The sequence below is a fragment of the Hemitrygon akajei genome, chromosome 7 (assembly GCF_048418815.1).
Source record: "Hemitrygon akajei chromosome 7, sHemAka1.3, whole genome shotgun sequence".
Classification (NCBI taxonomy): domain Eukaryota; kingdom Metazoa; phylum Chordata; class Chondrichthyes; order Myliobatiformes; family Dasyatidae; genus Hemitrygon; species Hemitrygon akajei.
Window position 1 is genome coordinate 99,636,303 of NC_133130.1, and position 21,293 is coordinate 99,657,595.

Genomic DNA, 21,293 nt, shown 5'->3' on the forward strand with positions numbered 1-21,293 from the left:
CAAAATAAGTTGAACATCAGCACCTGACATCCTCCAGATGATCAAAAAAGCACTGTAAGTCTTAGTTGCATTCATTTCGGTTTAAGAGATAGCCATTTTACATGTGAAATAACATTAAAAGTCCTGAATATCATCTTGCCCTTTCTAGGAGGATTTCACATTTACATCAGTGCAACTGAATGCTCTTGGGGATTTTCCTCATAATTGTATGACTTCAAAATCAGGGTCACATATTTGTGATGCTTTATAGAAAAGTTATCTCTGTAATATAATACACTATTCCAATACAATGCAACAAAACAAAATTTGCAACTGTAAGCAACTCATCTCATTAGCCTAGATGTCAAGGGTGGCGAGGATACAAACAATTTGCTAATATTCACTTTAAAGATTATTTAGTGATCAATGACTTAGGTAAAATTCTATAGCTATTGCATGAAAATATATTGTGACAAACAATCAATACATTCAGGAGAAAATGGAAGAAAATAACATCTAAGAGAAAAAAAGTGTTTGATAGCATGTTTGTTTACAATTTTTCATCAACTGGTACTGATTCAGTGTTTGACCTACCCAGACATTGGAGAAAGCAGAACCTACTGCTGAAGGTACTTACTGCTGGTACAAGTAATTTCTTGACTTCCTCCACTGCCCTCTTTAGCTTGATTTCTGCTCTGTTCTGTGCATCTTCCACAGTGATTAATACGTGCAAATCTTCATTCAGGTGTTCCCAGTTTGGCTTGCCTCTGTTTTGTTCCTCCTGCAACATTAACAGGACAAAAAAAAAGAAATGAAAGCAGAGTTTTATTTTATTTGCATTGAATCTTCTTCTGTATTAAAGAAGCTTGTGTGCCTCTGCCTAAAATATTCTGCACTGACCACCCACATGGGCTCTTACAGGAGTTGCTTGAGGCAACAAAACCACTGCCTAGCACCACTCATTCCCACACAGTCACATGCTGAGAAAACAAGACCAATACTTCAATGGCACAAGATTCTTGCACTAAAATGCTGTGCCACCCATGATCCAAATTTATGATGAATTACATATTTCATCACGCAGTTGGCACTTAATTCTTTAAACAATTACCGCATGCCATATAAAATAATCAATTTTACAATGTGCTTCCATACACTCACATCAGGATTCAGTGAAGTTCATTATATGCAATCCTCTATTTATTTAAAATAATTTGATTTGATATTAGCTACTTGAATTTCTGAGTGACCTGGTCAAATACTCTTCACCTATCAGAAGATTTGTGTGCACTCCAAATATACAAAAAATAAAAAGGCATCGGCTTTATCTCTGATTTACAGACCAGTATTTCCTGATTATATTCTCACCGCCCAGCTATAAGACTATGTTCCCTATCTCAGTTAAATACTGCTACAAAGGCACAAGAAGACCATTGCTGAAAGTGTGCAAAAGGCATTGTTTCTTGTTAATGGATTAGATTTTGTCTTAATCCTACAAGGAGTGAACTGCAATTGCAAAGTGGTGATCTAATAATTTTACTGAATTTGGATCAAAATTCTATATTCATTGTAGCTGAATATTAAGAGCAACTAAATTCATAAATTAAGTTCCACCATACAGCTTTAAGAGGTGATGAGCCTCTGCAACATTCTACAGGATGAGGGTGACAAATGACACAGTGGGCTGCAGTGAAGAGAGACTCCCTTGAGCCAGATTCATTTAGGCTATTAGGATTGATTAATGAAGTTGACAGCCAAAGAAGATGAATATGTATTTATGTATTTAATTAATTCTGCAACTACCACCATGACATCGTGATTTGTTTAAAATATTGATTTCTTAGATATGTTTCAACCCTGGGACTGTAAATTACATATTAATTAGTACTTTGTCAATTTACAATGATAATTTATGAAAATAAATACAATTAGGAGAAATCATCTTTAACTGCACTATGATTTCCTATAATGATGTATTATAGCTATCTCATCTTTAGATAAATGGTGAAGGAAAATATTGAACAGAAACAATAATTATTGTTATGCACTCCTTTCCTCTTAATCAGCAAAATAATTGTTGATATTAGCTGGATATGGTCTGGAAGCTGAGAGTTCCAAGTTTTGGTTAGAATACTTTGTTCCAAGCATAACCATCAGAAGGTGATAAATTAAAGGATACTGTTTATCCTTGAGCATGAACATCACTAAGAACTATTAAAGATGCTGATGCTGAAGATGTTCTATAGGTCAGTTGTGGAGAGCGCCCTCTTCTTTGTGGTGGCGTGTTGGGGAGGCAGCTTTAAGAAGAGGGACGCCTCACGTCTTAATAAGCTGGTAAGGAAGGCGGGCTCTGTCGTGGGCAAAGTACTGGAGAGTATAACATCGGTAGCTGAGCGAAGGGCGCTGAGTAGGCTACGGTCAATTATGGAAAACCCTGAACATCCTCTACATAGCACCATCCAGAGACAGAGAAGCAGTTTCAGCGACAGGTTGCTATCGATGCAATGCTCCTCAGACAGGATGAAGAGGTCAATACTCCCCAATGCCATTAGGTTTTACAATTCAACCGCCAGGAGTAAGATATGTTAAAGTGCCGGGGTTGATTGTATTTAATGTATTTAAGTAAACTACTTAAGAACTTTTTAAAAGCTATTATTAATGCTTTTTGAGAGAGTGATTTAGAGGCATATCATATTTTTACTGAGTTAAGTATTGTATGTAATTAGTTTTGCTACAACAAGTGTATGGGACATTGGAAAAAAATGTTGAATTTCCCCATGGGGATGAATAAAGTATCTATCTATCTATCTATCTAAAGCAATAATGAGTAAGATTGTTATGTACTTTGTAAATGCTGCCAACATGGTGGAAGGCTAGCTTATTCAAAGTCCTTTGCTATGGCATAAAAATTATTGCATTATTGTTTGAACAATTCTCTTTATTAGTATCAGTACCCTCATGATACTAATTTTGCTTGGAACCTGCTAATATTTTAGAACTTATTTTAGTACAGTACAGGAACAAGCTCTTCAGCCTACAATGTTGTTCTGAACCAATTAAATTAGTAATCAAATGGCCAACTATACTAATCCAATCTGCCTACACAACGTCTATACCATTTCATTTTCTTCACATTCATGTGTCTATCTAAATTTCGTTTATAAGTCCCTAATGTATCTGCCTCTATCAACACCCCAGAAAGCATATTTCAGGCACTCTCCATGTAAAAAATAATTGCCCCTCACATTTCCCCAGGAACTTATACCCTCTCACATTAAATACATGCCCTCTAGTTTTAGACATTTCAACCCTGGAAAAAGATGTTGTCTGCCTACTCTGTCTATGCCTCTTCTAATTTTATAAATCTCTATCAGATTCCACCCACTTCCCCCCCACCAAGCTCTGCTGCTCCAAAGAAAACAACCCAAGTTTGACCAGCTTCTTGTTATAGCTCATCTAGGCAGCATCCTAGTATAGCTCTTTTGCACTCTCTCCAAAGCTTTGACATCCTTCCTATAATGGGGCAACCAGAACTGTATGCAATACTCCAGATGCAGCCTAACTAATTTTATAAAATTACAACATAACTTCTTGACTTTATGAAGGGTTTTTGAAAAGCTTAATGGAATTCTTCCTACTTAGTACATTGTACTGGTGGAAATCCTGCTCCAGATCTGCCATCTCATACAATTAAGCTGTTAATAAACACCAATATAATTGTTTATGATAATTTTACATTCTGGAAAATGCAGCAAGATGCTTCCATCAAAGGGTTGCCCCTGCTGCACAATGACTGATACGGTGTCAACTTGATCATTATCAACAATTTCTATAGAAATAAATCTCAAAAGATAAGAGCAATACATAATCAAAACTTCACCATATGACTAAGGGCGATTTCTATCTCCCAATTTTTAAAGTTATGTGAAACTCCCTGTTTAGAAATTAGCTCATGCACAAAATCAGAAATATTTAAGAACAGCTCCAAAATAACAGAACAAGCTCACAGAACACAGGCCATTAATCAATTAGCTCCCAATATCAACTTTATAATCTGTCCAGAGTTTATTTTTCATCTTCTAATTGTATCTTTAAGTCTTTTCCAGCTGTAAGTTCATCAGCTATTAAATAATTAACTGAAGATGTGAAATGTGCTTATATGCAGTGAACATGACCAAACTGGAGAACTATTTGACAGGTCACAGGTTACCATTTCTGTAGATAAACCTGTTTGTTACATCACTTATAGATGAAACAGAAATCTGATAGCAGACATAACAACACTGTCTTCTCTGGGGATAAATATAACATCAAAACTGGATGGATTAAAACCATAAGACACAAGAACAGAATTAGCCCATCAAATGTGCAGATTTATTATCCCTCTCAACAAGATTCTTCTGCTTTCTCTCTGTAACGTTTGATGCTTTTACTAATCAAGAACCTATCAGCCTCCACGTTACAAATACCCAAGACTTGGCCTCCACAGCTGCCTATGGCAATGAAATCCACAGATTTACCACCCTTTGGCTAAAGAAATTCCTCCTCATCTCTGTTCTAGTGGAACGTCCTTGTATTTGGAGGCTGTTCCCTCTAGTCCCAGACTCCCCCACTAAATAAGAATCATTCGCTCCACGTTCACTTTGTCTTGGCCTTTCAATATTCAATAGTTTTCAATGAAATACCCCTCATTCTTTTGAACTCCAGTGAATACAGGCCCAGAATCATCAAACATTCTTCATACATTAACACTTTCATTCCTGGGATCATTCTTATGAACCTCCTCTGGACCGTTTCCAACGCTAGCACATCCTTTCTTAGATAAAGGGGCCAAAACTGCTCACAATACTTTTAATGTGGTGTGACAAATGCTTTTTAAAGCCTCGTCATCCTCTTGAAATGAATTCTGACATTGCACTTGCCTTCCTTACCAGAACAATTTTGAAATGAAGAGAAACTACAGGATGCTGTTGTGCAGAGGGTGGTGATCATTCTTGTATACAAAAGAGAAAACTACTATGCGGAGGAGCAAGTAATTAAGGCAGCAAATGGAATATTAGTCTTTACTGCAAAGGGATGGAGCTTAAAAGTGTAAGTTTTATAACTGCACTAACTTTTAGTGAGACCACACCTGACCTGGAGTGCTGCATATAGCTTTGATCTCTTTAACTTAGGAGAGATGAACCTATCGGATCATAGAGCACTGCAGCACAGAAACAGGTTCTTCACCACATCTAGACCATGCTGAATTGCTATTCTACCTAGTCCATCAACCCACACCTGGACCATACCCCTCACATCCATGTACTTATCCAAATCTCTTTAATGCTGCAATCAAACTCACTTCCACAAGTGCACCACACTCTGAGATACAAAGTTTCCCCTCAGGTTCCCCTTAAATATTCCACTTTTCATCCTTAATCTATGACTTCTAGTTCTAGTCTGATCCAACTTCAGTGCAAAAAGCCTGCTTACATTTACCCTATATATATTCCTCATAATTTTGTGAATGTCTATGAAATCTCCCCTGATTCTCCTGTGCTCCCGGGAATACAGTCCTAATCTAGTCAACTTTTCCCTATAATTCAGGTCCTCAAAAGGAACAACTGAGATGCATATGTTGGAGTTTTAGAGAATTAGAGGGATTTTGTTGAAGTATATCAAGTTCAATTGTTATTCGACCATACATGAATATCCATGAATAAAGCCAAACGAATCAGCGTTCCCCTGGAGTCAAGTCAAGTCACTTTTTATTGTAATTTTGACCATAACTGCTGGTACAAATATTTTTCAAGACCATGGTGTTACATGACACAGTACAAAAACTAGACTGAACTACTTAAAAAACAACACAGAAAAAAAAACGACACTAGACTACGGACCTACCCAGTACCTCATAAAGTGCACAAAAGTCAAGGTTCAAAATACAGTACCAACAGTCATACACAGCAGAAGTCATATATAACATATATAAAGTAACAATAAACATACAACCACACACAAAAAAAATATAGCCCAAGTTCCAGAGTCCATGGATGTTGAGAACAAGCCCGCAGCAGTCGGCAGACAAATGCAATGCTGCTTGCCTTCCACCAAGTGAACATTGAAGAGCAGCATCGACACTAGCATGGATGCTGCACCACACACCTGTATGTGGTCTAATCCATACTACAACTGAGGGCATGCAGCTCCCGCCGATAAACCAGTGAACCAGACTTGCAGCATTTCATCTTACCAATGTCCACAGAGTCTTGCAATCACAAGAAAAATGTCTAAAACAATCACTTGTTGTTAGACTGCACACTGCTTTCGTGCACTGACTCCAAAGCCTCTCTGTAGAAAAGGACAACACAGTTTGCTCCAAGTCCAGCTCCTCTGCCAACTTACAACTTGCTGATGTGGTAGGATTGCAGTAACTGAAGCTCTGAATCTGCAGTAGTGTCTTGCAATCATTAAAAAAAAGTTGTTTAAAAAAAGATAACACCATTGGTTGGTCCTGTAGAGGCTGCTGCATCTGAGCATAAAGCCATCTTAACAGAAATATAAGGCTTTGAGCATGCCTGAACAGAAACATACCAGTTTACAAAAATCAACAAGGTGATTCCTTCCATGAAGCAACTTTTCCACAATTGCTTTCATGCATACAGCATTATTAGATGTCTAAAGGTTTTCCTGTTATACAGCACATTAAAAATCTTTACTCACAGCACTCACAGTAGATTTAAGTTTTAGAATTTAGTAATAACTATTCTTTCACATCATTGTTTTGCTCTCTGAAAGGATGGGCTCAAATGATGATTTAACTATCTGCTTGAACAACAGCAATTTAAAAAAATAAAGCAGCATGGCACTGTTCATCCCAATTTCCCATACAAGTAAATGGGTTTAAAAGCAATTTCTCATCAGCCAAGCACGTGTTTCTCACAAAGTGCATCTAAAGGTACAAAGTCATACAAAAACCATAATCATGGCTTAATGATCAAAATAGGAACAAGTTAAAGTATAAGTGCAGTAGGAGTGCAAGCTAAGATTTTTCTCATTAGGAGCTTTGATGTACATTTAAACATTTGAACAAAAATCTCTCACACAATCACAAATATTTGAACAAAGGCAAAGACCCTCCTTGGCATTGAGGAAAGATTTGTGATGCAGGGGTTAATTTTATTTGAAACATGAATATACTCACAATCTGATATCATAGTCACATAGCACAGAAGCAAACCCTGGGACCCACCATATCAATGTTCACCATCACTAACCCATTTACACTGATCCGATTTATAAGGCTACATCCTCAGTGCCCTTTTCTACTACTCCCTCTGCACTCACAGCTGTGTGGCCAAATTCTGCTCCAACTCCACTTACAAATTTGCAGATGACAACACTGTAGTGGGCTGTATCTCAAATAATGGTGAGTCGGGAGTACAGGAAGAAGTCTAGAGGCATAATGTCATGACAGCAACTACAATGTCAGCAAAACAAAGAAAACAAAGAAACTGGTCATTGACTTCAAAGGAGTATCTTGTGCATCCACCTGAAAATGTAAGTGAATGAACAGAACAAATGAAAACAAGTGGGCACAATCTGGTGGTCATTAAATAGATGCAGTTGCAAAATAACACAAATTAGGAATAAACGATTCCAAGTAACCTAACTTTTAAAAGGAATACCGGTAGGTTAAATAGCAAATAAGATGTGTAGACTTTACTTCAATGTTGGGTTATTGCCAATAGACAGGAATATTTTAATTCAAAACCAGTACAATCAGTCTGGGTGCAGCAAAGAAACATGAAGAGGTGGTAAATTTTGCAGACAGTTATACATAATATCCCAAAAAGTAGTGGTACCACACCTCAGGGGCGTGTGCTTAGCTCACCTCTCTACTCTCTGTATGCACATGCCTGTGTGGCTAGGCAGAGCTCAAGTACCATCTAATACACTCAAAAACTTCTACAGTTGTACCATGGAGAGCATTCTGACAGGTTGCATCACTGTCTGGTATGGAGGAGCTACTGCACAGGACCGAAAGAAGCTACAGAAGGTTGTAAATCTAGTCAGCTCCATCTTGGGAACGAGCCTACAAAGTATCCAGGATATTTTCAGTGATAATAAACCTGATTCTGATTCTAATCACAATAAAATAAAACCAAAAATGCATGTATCAAGAATAAAACAATGATCATAGACAACCATTTTGCATACAGAGTGAGCAAACCAAATTAGCAGAAACAATGTGCAGAATCATTTTAAAAGACTGCTTTCTTGATAGATATGTTGAAAAAACTACAAGGGTACAGGCTATTTTAGATCTCGAAATCTGCAATAAGAGAGCATTCATCGAGGATTTAGCAGTTAAGAACCCTCTAAAATACTAATCATAATGTGATTTCACTTTTTTATGTAAATTGAAAAGGATTTAAAAGTTAGACATGTCAAGAACAAGCAGTGTTTAACATCTGAAGAATTAATACAGTAGAGTCTAGTTAACTGGGACACATCAGAAACAGCAAATTCTGACCCAATTAAGCAGCTGTCCCAATTAGCTAAATTTCATGAAAATAGTTAAAAAGTTATAAAAGAAAGTCAAGCTACCATAATTTGAGCAACAAATTATGTATTTAAATTAAACACAGAACAAAATCAAACACTACTAACACTACTATAAAACTGTATTAGTCCCTGACATTTATCGACAGAATTCATGTATGCTGCCATGCTCTTTTGATTGTTTGTACAAATCAGAACAGAGACCTTGTGCAGATAATGGACTACCATGCTTCCAATGACTGCATCCCCCAAATACTCATTTTCATTGTAGCATTTAAGATGATTGTCCATATCTTCAAATTCTTCCTAGTTCCTAACTTGAAGTAGTGAAATCATTTTATTTTCACTCACAGCCATTTCTGTCATTTCCAAGCCTAAATGCTTGAAACTGCAGTGAGTAAAACAGTTTTGAATTTTCTTATTGCTATTTCTTGCCAGCTATCAGTGCCAAAAGGCTTTACTTTTTGAACACAAACACAAGCAACCGGTGCTATTTAAAAACTGTTCACTCTAAGCACAATGTAGTGTCTAATCTCACACAAATGCATGCGACTGATACTAGTAAGAAATTATTAATCAAGTTTCCTGTCCCAATTAAATGGCATATTGTCCTAAGTAAATGAAGAGAATCCTAGCTAGTTTCTCAATTAGTTTTTGTTCTTTAAGAGTAGAAAAAGTTGTTCATCTACAGCTATGAAAACAAACTGATCATAGTATTAAATCAAAGGAGAAGACTTATAATGTTGCCAAACAAAAGCAGTAACTTTGAGCATCAGTGGGGGACCACCACGGACCTAATAAGGAAAGAGATAACAATAGATAAGTGAGAAATAATAAATAGCCTGTAGGAACTATAGGAAAGGTTAAAAGGAGAGGACTAGCAAAAATTGATATAATTTCCTTACAGATTGAGACAAGAGAAACCAAAGAATGCATCATGGAGAGACTACATACTTTGAAGGATTACAAAACTCGTTAGTAAATAATTATCATCAGAGACATTAAATGGGATTAAAAGGCAGTAACACTTAAACGACTGAGCTCTTAGATATTGAAGGTGTGATAATAATGATGATCATCTTTGTCCAAAGTTCTTGCAGGTTGCATGGTAGCAAATGTAACCCCACTATTTAAGGAAACCTAGAAATGAAGAAACTCTAGACCAGTTAGTTTAAAGAAAGTGGAAGAGAAATGCGAGAATCTATTAAATAAAGAGATAGTCCCACGGTGCTTAGAAAGCAATAATAGCATTGGGCAGAGTCAACATTGCTTTATGAAAGGGAAGTTGTGTTTGACAAATTTATTGGAGTTTTTTGAGGTTGCACTAAGCAGAATACAACTAATACAAATTATTTATCCGTTTTCAGAAGATTTTTGATGAGTGATGCACAAGAGGTCATAAAGCAAAACTAGAATGGACAGGACTGCAGGTAATACATTCTCATTTGAAGAGAGAATAAGATTCAACTTAATTCTAGAAAAAATCTCATTAAAACTTTCAAAATTCTTACTGGACTCTTATAGGGATTCACTAGTTGGATACAGAGTTGACATTTCCCCTAGTTGAGGTATGGAGACCAAAGGTCATGGCTTCAAGATTTGGTCAGCCGTTCAGAACAAAAATGACAAAAAATTGCTCTACTCAGGGAATTCTCTACCCAAATAGGCTGTGTACAATCAAGACAAGGGTTGACGCATGTGCAGATATTAAGTTAAACAAAGAGTATAGGGGTACTACAGGAAAATAATTTGCAATAGATTTATTATTGTCACATGTTCTGAGATATAAAGAAAAGTATTTGCGTGTATACCATTCTATCCATAAATACATAGAGGTAGTACAAAATGAAAGTGCACTGCAAGTAAACAAATTAGGTGCAAAGGCCATAACAAGGTAGCTAGGAAGATCAAGATTATCTTCATCATATAAGAGTTCCATTCAAGAGTCTTCTAACAGTGGGATTGAAGCTGTTGTTGAGCCTGGTGGTACATGTTCTCAAACTTTGATACCAAGGCACAGATAACTATGGTCTATTTGAATGAAGGAGCAGAATCCAGAGGTTAAATGGTCTTCTCCTGGTTCCAAACCTTATGTCACTTACATCTCTTACACTTTTGGTCACTTTAAGTAAATCAGTGACATCTAATCTAAGAACTGAATCAAGAGTTTTCATTTCAGAGGTACACAGGAATACCATTACAGAGCAAGCTATTTAATTCTATTGTTCAGTGTAATTAGTTCATCTTTTTCTTTTCAGACAGACTTTTGATTATTGGAAAGCAGTTAAGTGCTTGTTCAGCTGAGAATCTGCTTAAAACGATGACAACAATTTAAAATGACAACTAAACTATATAATTTTTTTATTTTCTCCAAAGAAAACCCTTACACTCACCTATTCCTTATTTAGTCTGAGCTAACTATTGTTTATATGTATTGTGGTGACTGTGTTAAGTGATCTCCACGTCTCCTGGGAGATAAAACCAACATGGGTAAAGATTATATTTAGCTTCCACTTCAAGCAGAATAACTTGCAGGTGGGAAAACAGAATTATAAAAAGGTATTGATTTGGAACTATTGAACATGCATCCACAACCAAATTCCTTTACAAAAGTACAGTACAAATGAGTTATGATAGAAGCAACTCGATGAATTTGTTCACTTATTTTTATGTACCAACAACTCAATTTTTCATATATTTATTAATCAATTTGGAAAAGGAACTGAAATACATTCAGCCAATTCTGTTAAGCTAGAAAACTAAACGACTGGTAGGTACTGTTAGGAAAAGGACTGTTCAGGCAGAAGAAGTGCTGTCATTGTAGTGACACACAGATCTACTTCTTGATAGGAAGATGTGAAAATATTTTGGCACAGGAGGTGCCACATTGGGAAAGCTTGAAAGATTATTCGACAGTAGCAAACCAGGCAGCAGAATTAGTTGATTAGTTCAAAATGGTTTCTAAATCACAATGAAAATATCATAATCAAAATAACTGACATACTTTGTCTTTAGATTTCAGCAATTAATGGGAAAGTGAAATTATTTAAAAAAGGTAATTACCCACTAATTTGGAAATGGCTCAGAGAATAGCCCAGAGAATTATGACTTCACACAGAAAAAAAATGACCAATTTAAAGCACCACCTGGGAAGATGATGCACTTCCTTTTCTCAAAAACTTACATCATTAAGGTGTCAAAACAGAATTATCTTCTTCCATTGTAGAACAGAAAACATTTGTTTTAATTCATCAAACATCTGTACAGGGAAGCAAATATGTCAAATCAAGGAATGATGATGAAAAAGTTGACCTTGATCATTAACTTGAATCTCTGATATCCCCCATGGAATATCAATTACCCACACACCAAATGAAGGCTTGCTCCAGGTTAAACATATTGATATTGGGAAATTATGATGTTTTTCATGTGCCAGTATAAAGCTACCATGAGAGGTAGGCCGACTTAAAATATACTGATATTGATATTTTTAGTTTTTATCAGGCTTCACTTCAATATTTTCAGTCACACTCTTTGGTTAAAAGAGTTAATCAGATTGAACAGATTGACCAGAATTACTAAGTTTTACTGATCTTTAATGATTGAAATTCACTCAGGAATATTAACAACTTCTGGACATGTATCAATAGGATTACAACTTTTAAGCAAGGCTAATCTGATTTGTGAATTCATCATGAGTTTTTCCCAACACAGAGAAATAACTTATCTGTCATGTTTCATAATGTGCTACAATCTGTAAATCTCTGTTCAAACCTTGAACTGACAGATGGAGGTGTGAGCAGAAGAAACAAATTCAAAACTATCAAGTTAAAAGTGAATAAAAGCACAATGAAAAGAGCTATACAATACAGAATGTCCAAAAAGAATTTAGCAGACTATTGTCTTATTACTTTATTTTTAACATAAACCTTTGAGATATTTTTATTTGGGTTTGCAAATCAAAAGGGTAGAATATAGTATTATACTTTGATTGTTCTACTGTTTGTCTATGACCTATGCAGACATGTTGGACAGTCATATTTAGCAATCAATTGCACTTCATTCAATGTTATTATTAACCAATTTGAACGATCTGGGATTTTGCTTTCAGTTTTAATTCAAATCTGCAAGTAATTCAAAATACTTAGTTTGAATTAAAATTGCACTGTTGTATTATAGCTGGAGCACATTTCAAATAGAGCAATATTTTGTTTATTTGTTAGTACTAATATTTAAACAAACAGCTCTACCCCCTGGGGAGTGGATAATAGTGCAGAGAGTAGAGAAGACCAGACAGTTAAATAAATTCATGAATCAAGAGTGGCAGAGGTTCATGTGGGTATCTGAATTCTGTAGATGTTGGGAAATGAGGGGGCAGAGATATCTGAAAATCATGATTTAAAATTTAATGCACTAGTGAACCAGACATGGGTTTACAGACGACAAAGTTATCGGTAATAGATAAGTATAACAGTTTATGGCCAGCAGAGTTTAAAATGGAATGGATTTCATGGACAGTGATGTGCTGTTAAGTTAGAGAAATCATGCATCCATATACTGAAGGCATGCGTTACAACGTTTTAAAAATCAAATATAATATGTGCATTATTTAGTATTTAAAAAACTAGCATATACACAACACAAAATTATCTAAATGAATTGTTTACAATAAAGCTGAGTGCATGTTAACTCAACTGAATAGGATGTTAACTGGTTCAGTGCACTGAAAAGACAGAGGAACACATTTTACCAAAGCCAAATCACGAAGCACAATTAAATCACTTCCCATTGTGTTAAATATGTGAAAGGTGAGTTGTATGACATCAACTGAGCAAGGCTAATTTTAATTTTCCCAACAGTTGACAATGTGCAAAGGTAGGAAAATCTTGTTTGTTCTTAACAACAAAAGGACATATAGACAACAAAACAAATAGTATGTAAAAATTTAAACATGGCTGAATTGAGCAGTGATACTACCAGATGCACAATTAAATACATTTGGCAGGGAACAGCAGTGTTAAAAGAAATTGTTATCAGTTTCAAAGGTACCATAAATCAATGGCTGAAGAGAAAGGAGAAGAAATATCAGGGAAAATGTGTACTTATAAAGAAATATCCTTGATGCAGCAATCAATGACAACAGAAGTGAGTCATGTTCTTATTCAGATTCTTCCATGATGAGACATGGCACTGACTGAACTTAACACCCTTCAACATGTAAAAGGTCTCTTCTATGACAAAGGCGTGAAGCTGGAATATGAACATAGCTAAACCTTAACCATGGTGAAAAACTCCACATTAATAACTATTGGACTTCAAGTATTAAAATTACATGAATGATGCACAGTGGAACCAAAGCAACAACCAAAGATACAAAAGCAACGTATCTTAGGTACACTAAGGAAATTCAGCATGTCCCTATTCGCCCTTACAAATTTCTACAGATGCATCAAAGAAAACATCCTAGCCGATGCTTCACAGATTGGTGTGACAACTGCTCTGCCCCAGACCGTAGGAAATTGCAGAGACTTGTGGACAAAGTTCAGTTCATCAAGGAAACCAGCCTCTTCTCTATGGCCTCTGTCTACACTTCTTAGTGCCTTGGAAAAGCAGCCAACAATAAGACAGCCCTTAACCCTGGAATTATCCATTGGGTAATAGATACAAAAATATGCACCAGGCTCAAGAACATCTCACTTGTCATAAGTCTGAACAAACCTCTTGCATGATAAAGATGGACTTGAGCTCACTTGAGCATCCTGGGCCTTGCATTATGTACACCTGCACTGCACTTTTTTCTGTAATTATAACACTTTATTCTGCAATATATTATTCCTTTTCACTTTGTACTATCTCTATTTATTTTTGTGTTGAAATGATCTGTACGGAGGATATGAAAAGCTATATTTTTCCACTGTATTATGGTATATGTGACAAGAGTAACCCAATTACCAGATACTAGCTCTCTGTTGAATTAAGGGAGCCAATGATTCACTCTATCCTGATAGACTGTTACGTCATCATTTTAGCACAAGGAACTGGCAGCATTAATCTACCTGAACCACAAAGAAATAAAATGTGTCAACCAGCTGGATGAACAAATCAGGTGAATTGATCATGGGGAACAAGGACATGGCAGACCAATTGAATAACTACTTTGGTTCTGTCTTCACCAAGGAGGACATAAATAATCTTCCGGAAATAGTAGGGGACCGAAGGTCCAGTGAGATGGAGGAACTGAGGGAAATACATGTTAATAGGGAAGTGGTGTTAGGTAAATTGAAGGGATTAAAGGCAGATAAATCCCCAGGGCCAGATGGTCTGCATCCCAGAGTGCTTAAGGAAGTAGCCCAAGAAATAGTGGGTGCATTAGTGATAATTTTTCATAACTCTTTAGATTCTGGATTAGTTCCTGAGGATTGGAGGGTGGCTAATGTAACCCCACTTTTTAAAAAAGGAGGGAGAGAGAAACCGGGGAATTATAGACCGGTTAGCCTGATATCGGTGGTGGGGAAAATGCTAGAGTCAGTTATCAAAGATGTGATAACAGCACATTTGGAAAGCGGTGAAATCATCGGACAAAGTCAGCATGGATTTGTGAAAGGAAAATCATGTCTGACGAATCTTATAAAAATTTTTGAGGATGTAACTAGTAGAGTGGATAGGGGAGAACCAGTGCATGTGGTATATTTGGATTTTCAAAAGGCTTTTGACAAGGTCCCACACAGGAGATTAGTGTGCAAACTTAAAGCACATGGTATTGAGGGTATGGTATTAAGTAGATAGAGAATTGGTTGGCAGACAGGAAGCAAAGAGTGGGAATAAAAGGGACCTTTTCAGAATGGCAGGCAGTGACTAGTGGGCTACTGCAAGGCTCAGTGCTGGGACCCCAGTTGTTTACAATATATATTAATGATTTAGATGAGGGAATTAAATGCAGCATCTCCAAGTTTGCAGATGACACGAAGCTGGGTGGCAGTGTTAGCTGTGAGGAGGATGCTAAGAGGATGCAGGGTGACTTGGATAGGTTAGGTGAGTGGGCAAATTCATGGCAGATGCAATTTAATGTGGATAAATGTGAGGTTATCCACTTTGGTGACAAGAACAGGAAAACAGATTATTATCTGAATGGTGGCCGATTAGGAAAAGGGGAGGTGCAACGAGACCTGGGTGTCATTGTACACCAGTCATTGAAAGTGAGCATGCAGGTACAGCAGGCGGTGAAAAAGGCAAATGGTATGTTGGCATTCATAGCAAGAGGATTCGAGTACAGGAGCAGGGAGGTTCTACTGCAGTTGTACAAGGCCTTGATGAGACCACACCTGGAGTATTGTGTGCAGTTTTGGTCCCCTAATCTGAGGAAAGACATTCTTGCCATAGAGGGAGTACAAAGAAGGTTCACCAGATTGATTCCTGGGATGGCAGGACTTTCATATGAAGAAAGACTGGATTGACTAGACTTATACTCGCTGGAATTTAGAAGATTGAGGGGGGATCTTATTGAAACGTATAAAATTCTAAAGGGATTGGACAGGCTAGATGCAAGAAGATTGTTCCTGATGATGGGGAAGTCCAGAACGAGGGGTCACAGTTTAACAATAAAGGGGAAGCCTTTTAGGACCGAGATGAGGAGAAACTTCTTCACACAGAGAGTGGTGAATCTGTGGAATTCTCTGCCACAGGAAACAGTTGAGGCCAGTTCATTGGCTATATTTAAGAGGGAGTTAGATATGGCCCTTGTGACTAAAGGGATCGGGGGTATGGAGAGAAAGCAGGTACAGGGTTTTAAGTTGGATGATCAGCCATGATCATACTGAATGGCGGTGCAGGCTCGAAGGGCCAAATAGCCTACTCCTGCACCTATTTTGTATGTTTCTATGTTTCTATCTGGAAGAAAGTCTAAATGTATGGAGTACCAACTCCTCCAATACTATTGTGAAGGCTGTTTAAAATGCCAAGAAATGATATTTTTTGCATGCTTCTGGTGGAACAGGAGAAACTTTGTATCTACTTTTGGCAAATGTTCAAATAAAAACATGATAGCCCCGGTAGTGGCATCATCAGGCAAAATTTCAACATTTTTCACATAAAAAAGTTTTAAGCTCCCTTTAAATGTGAAAAATATAGAGACTCCCTACATCTAATATTCATTAGGGAATAGAAAAGAATAAGTTCAAGAACATTGTAACCGATATTATTTGGGATAAACATACGTATAATAGCTTACAAATCAGCCATTGAAGCACGAGCTCAAATGTTGTAAGATCTTAGACAAAATAATTAATTAATGGAAGGTGTTGCTTTCATAGTAGCTAGCAATTTTTGTCAAAATCTACCAGTAATTTCACAAGAAATGGAAACAGATGAATTGAAAGCTTGTATTAAAGTACCATATATTTGGGAAAAGGTCAAACAATTACACTTGGAAACCAACATTGATAGGTGATCCATCTGCAAGAGAATTTGCTTTGAATTTACTCAAATTACAAAATGGGAAAATTAACCACAAAAATTCAACAGGAATAATTTTGACAAAAAGGACCTAGGCTGAATTGTTACATTACTTCATAATGTGACGCAAGCTGTTTTCTAAATGTCACACAAAACCTTTAGAATTACCAATAATTTCATGAAAGAGCAGATTTAGCACAGTGCAGGACATGAATAAAAAGGTTCTTTTGAAGCTAGCCTGAGAACTAGTGCAGTATAAATCTATTGACAGTGTGACTGATATTGATGAGGCTGTTAAATTTTTATATTCTCTGTCACCACTTTGTGTGCCATCACATAATCTTGAACTAAAAGGAGCTCCAATTATACAACTCAAACTTGGATCCATCAATACTAAATTATGGTAAGTTATACTAAGATACACGTGAAGTACGTTCAGTAGAGCATGTCAATATATTAAGATGTTTTATACAAAAACAACACAGGTAGAATGGAAGTCATCATAGGTCCTGTGGCTAGTCAATAGTACTAGCCACAGGAAATTGTATGCAAAACATACATTATAGCTAAAAAAAACACTTTAGTAAGTCCAAACAATACAGAAAACTTCAAATGAAGCTGAACTAAACTATAACAAACGAACTACCCAACTCAGTTGCTATCATGTAAAATGAACCAGGCACATCCCAGCCATTTTATAAATTATGATAAAGACTGCAGCTGAATATGAGCAAACGGGATTGGTTTCAGGACTGTGAAACTAGGAGTGTCCACTTCAAATGAACTTCTCATGGACCTGCAATGCATTCTAACTTAGTTCTCCACACCATTTTCTCAGCAAGAAACCTGCCGCATGTATAATGATTTGTAATTTCGATCAACAGTTCTGAGAGAGATAGTCATGTTTAGGTTCAGTTTTATTTTTGGAATCTAGTTAATTAACAAACTTAAAAATATCAGGTCTTAAATATTTTTAAAAAGTTAAGATTTTAATTGCATAATTAATTTAAAAGTATTTGATTAACTTGCATGTTTCAGAATTTCAGTAAAATTCACAGATATCCATAATGTTTGACAGCTGGTTCAGCCTGAGAATTCAGTTGTCGGGGTTCCACTGGGCTTTAATGATCTAGAGATCAAGTACCAGGCAGGCTAGAAAGTTGGAATTAGTCTTTGACTTTCATGGAGGCTAGTGCCAACCTATGTCATATACATAAGGATTTGGCCATCCAGAAGGTGCTACATCTAGACAGAAATGCACTAGATTTGGCCTGCAAAATAAATTATGTCTATCATGATTCTAGATGGTATCAAATCTAATTAATATTCAATTGCAATTAGGAAAAGTTCCTTCTGATGTACTGCGTTGTCAGATTAACAACAAACTCTAAAATTATAGTCATAGAGACACACAGCATAGAAGCAGGCCTTTGGACCCAATGAGTCCACAGTTACCACCACCACCCCCCCACCACCACATTTCCACCTGGATCAGTAACCACCTATTATGCTTCCACTTTAAATTCAGTGAGGAAACCACTTTCCATGGATGTAATGAATGAATGGTATAGAAGATCACTTGGCTGACAAGAATCTGAGAAGCCATCAGTGGGTTTTTTTCTGGTTGACAAAAGTGACATTCCACTGATATTAGCACTGGGGCTTCTACTTTAATGACCTTGATGAAGGCAGTGAAGGTATAGTTGCCAAATTTGCTGATGACACAAAGATAGGTAGGAAAGCAAGTTGTGAGGAGGCTACAAAGGTATACAAGTAGTTTTAAGTTAGTGGTAAAACATCAAGTAAATGGAATATAAAGTTGAAGAAAGTGAAACTGCCCATTTTGGTAGTAACAATAGAAAGAGTCCAATGTACCCTGTTATGATACCTGAGAAATTTGCAAATATCCCAATTGTTTCAGATAAAATCAAAGTGGACTAGTATACTTGTGGAAATCTTTTACGACTGTGGGTTCATTTTCAATGTTTAGCTAGTTATAAGAACTTTCAATGTTGGGCTCAGGAAAGAAAACTAGCCAACAGAATAGCAACACAGAAAATCAATCTCAAAAAATGGGTACCCAGTTTGCCTAATCAAAATTGAAAGAAAATATTCTTAATATTAAAATATTAGTTATAATATTATTATAATATTAGTTTAGCTGATATCAGTATCAAAATTGAATGCCTATACAAAAGCAGATGACAAAGATCTAAAATAAATCTAAAGAATGATTGGAAGAACTAATTTTATTAATTTGCTGAGTAGTATTTGGTGGTTGTATGGGGCTGGTTGAAAGATGGAGGGATGTCCCTTAAGCTTTACTGGAATGCTATAGCTGGCCAATTCAGAAAGGTCAAAGTCTGAGCAGTGGGAAATTAAAGACTAGAATCTGCTGAAACTGGTAACTCACCTTAACACAAGTGCCATTAAGTTTGTGATTCCCACACAAGAACTGAAGCCAAGAACTCGCTGACTGTTCGTTGGCAGGATTCTGTTGATTGTACTCCAAAATTGGAGTCCTCACGGACAGCAGCAATTGAGTGTAAACTTATTGCAATTCCCCCAGCACTTAGGTGGGGCAATCTTGTCTGCTGAACCAATTCCAGGTGCAAATGCAGCAAATCTATTCAGTTCAATAGAGACAAATAACCGTGACAAAGAAAAGCATTATTTCATTTTGTTTTGAACAATTTAGTCAAATGTTTTTAATAAATAGCATTTTTAAAAATCTGTTAATAACTTACAATGTTTTAATTGATTTATTGATTAATAGTTTTTGAATGACTCTGAACATTAGACAGGCCATGTCGGTGTTGAGGTGTTCAAGCTATTTTAAAGGATATTGCTACCCACTCTGTGTTGTGGCGTTATGTAGCATATGATCCTCTCACTGCAATCTTTTGCAACTTAGGACTGGAATTGCTTTGAGAAACATATTAGATAAATAGATAGATACTTTATTCATCCCCATGGGGAAATTCAACTTTTTTTCCAATGTCCCATACACTTGTTGTAGCAAAACTAATTACATACAATACTTAACTCAGTAAAAAATATGATATGCATCTAAATCACTATCTCAAAAAGCATTAATAATAGCTTTTAAAAAGTTCTTAAGTCCTGGCGGTTGAATTGTAAAGCCTAATGGCATTGGGGAGTATTGACCTCTTCATCCTGTCTGAGGAGCATTGCATCGATAGTAACCTGTCGCTGAAACTGCTTCTCTGTCTCTGGATGGTGCTATGTAGAGGATGTTCAGAGTTTTCCATAATTGACCGTAGCCTACTCAGCGCCCTTCGCTCAGCTACCGATGTTAAACTCTCCAGTACTTTGCCCACGACAGAGCCCGCCTTCCTTACCAGCTTATTAAGACGTGAGGCGTCCCTCTTCTTAATGCTTCCTCCCCAACACGCCACCACAAAGAAGAGGGCGCTCTCCACAACTGACCTATAGAACATCTTCAGCATCTCACTACAGACATTGAATGACGCCAACCTTCTAAGGAAGTACAGTCGACTCTGTGCCTTCCTGCACAAGGCATCTGTGTTGGCAGTCCAGTCTAGCTTCTCGTCTAACTGTACTCCCAGATACTTGTAGGTCTTAACCTGCTCCACACATTCTCCATTAATGATCATTGGCTCCATATGAGGCCTAGATCTCCTAAAGTCCACCACCATCTCCTTGGTCTTGGTGATATTGAGATGCAGGTAGTTTGAGTTGCACCATATCACAAAGTCCTGTATCAGTTTCCTATACTCCTCCTCCTGTCCATTCCTGACACACCCCACTATGGCCGTGTCATCAGCGAACTTCTGCACATGGCAGGACTCCGAGTTATATTGGAAGTCTGATGTGTACAGGGTGAACAGGACCGGAGAGAGTACGGTTCACTGCGGCGCTCTTGTGCTGCTGACCACCGTGTCAGACCTACAGTCTCCCAACCGCACATACTGAGGTCTATCTGTCAAGTAGTCCACTATCCAATCCACCATGTGAGAGTCTACTCCCATCTCCGTTAGTTTGTGCCTTAAGATCTTGGGCTGGATGGTGTTAAAGGCACTAGAGAAGTCAAGGAATGTAATCCTCACAGCACAACTGACCCCATCTAGGTGAGGGAGTGATTTGTGCAGCAAATACGTGATAGCATCCTCCACTCCCACCTTCTCCTTATACGCAAACTGAAGAGGATCCTGGGCGTGCCTGGTTTGTGGCCTCAGATTCTGTATTATCAGCCGCTCCATGGTCTTCATCACGTGCGACGTCAAGGCAACAGGTCTGAAGTCATTCAACTCCTTTGGTTGTGGTTTCTTCGG

The 21,293-nt window shown here is 37.1% G+C and overlaps 1 protein-coding gene across 10 annotated transcripts in view; it reads right to left on the reverse strand.

Annotated features, from left to right (window-relative positions):
* LOC140730738 (KH domain-containing RNA-binding protein QKI) overlaps positions 1 to 21,293 on the reverse strand; it is a 548,106-nt gene that overhangs the window by 155,658 nt on the left and 371,155 nt on the right. For all 10 annotated transcript variants that reach the window (XR_012099664.1, XM_073051568.1, XM_073051567.1 and 7 more), the window contains exon 4: positions 617 to 760. Coding sequence is in view for 9 of the 10 variants with exons in the window: in XM_073051568.1 (XP_072907669.1) it covers positions 617 to 760 (144 nt within the window). In the remaining variant the exon portion in view is untranslated. The remainder of the gene's footprint in view (positions 1 to 616; positions 761 to 21,293) is intronic.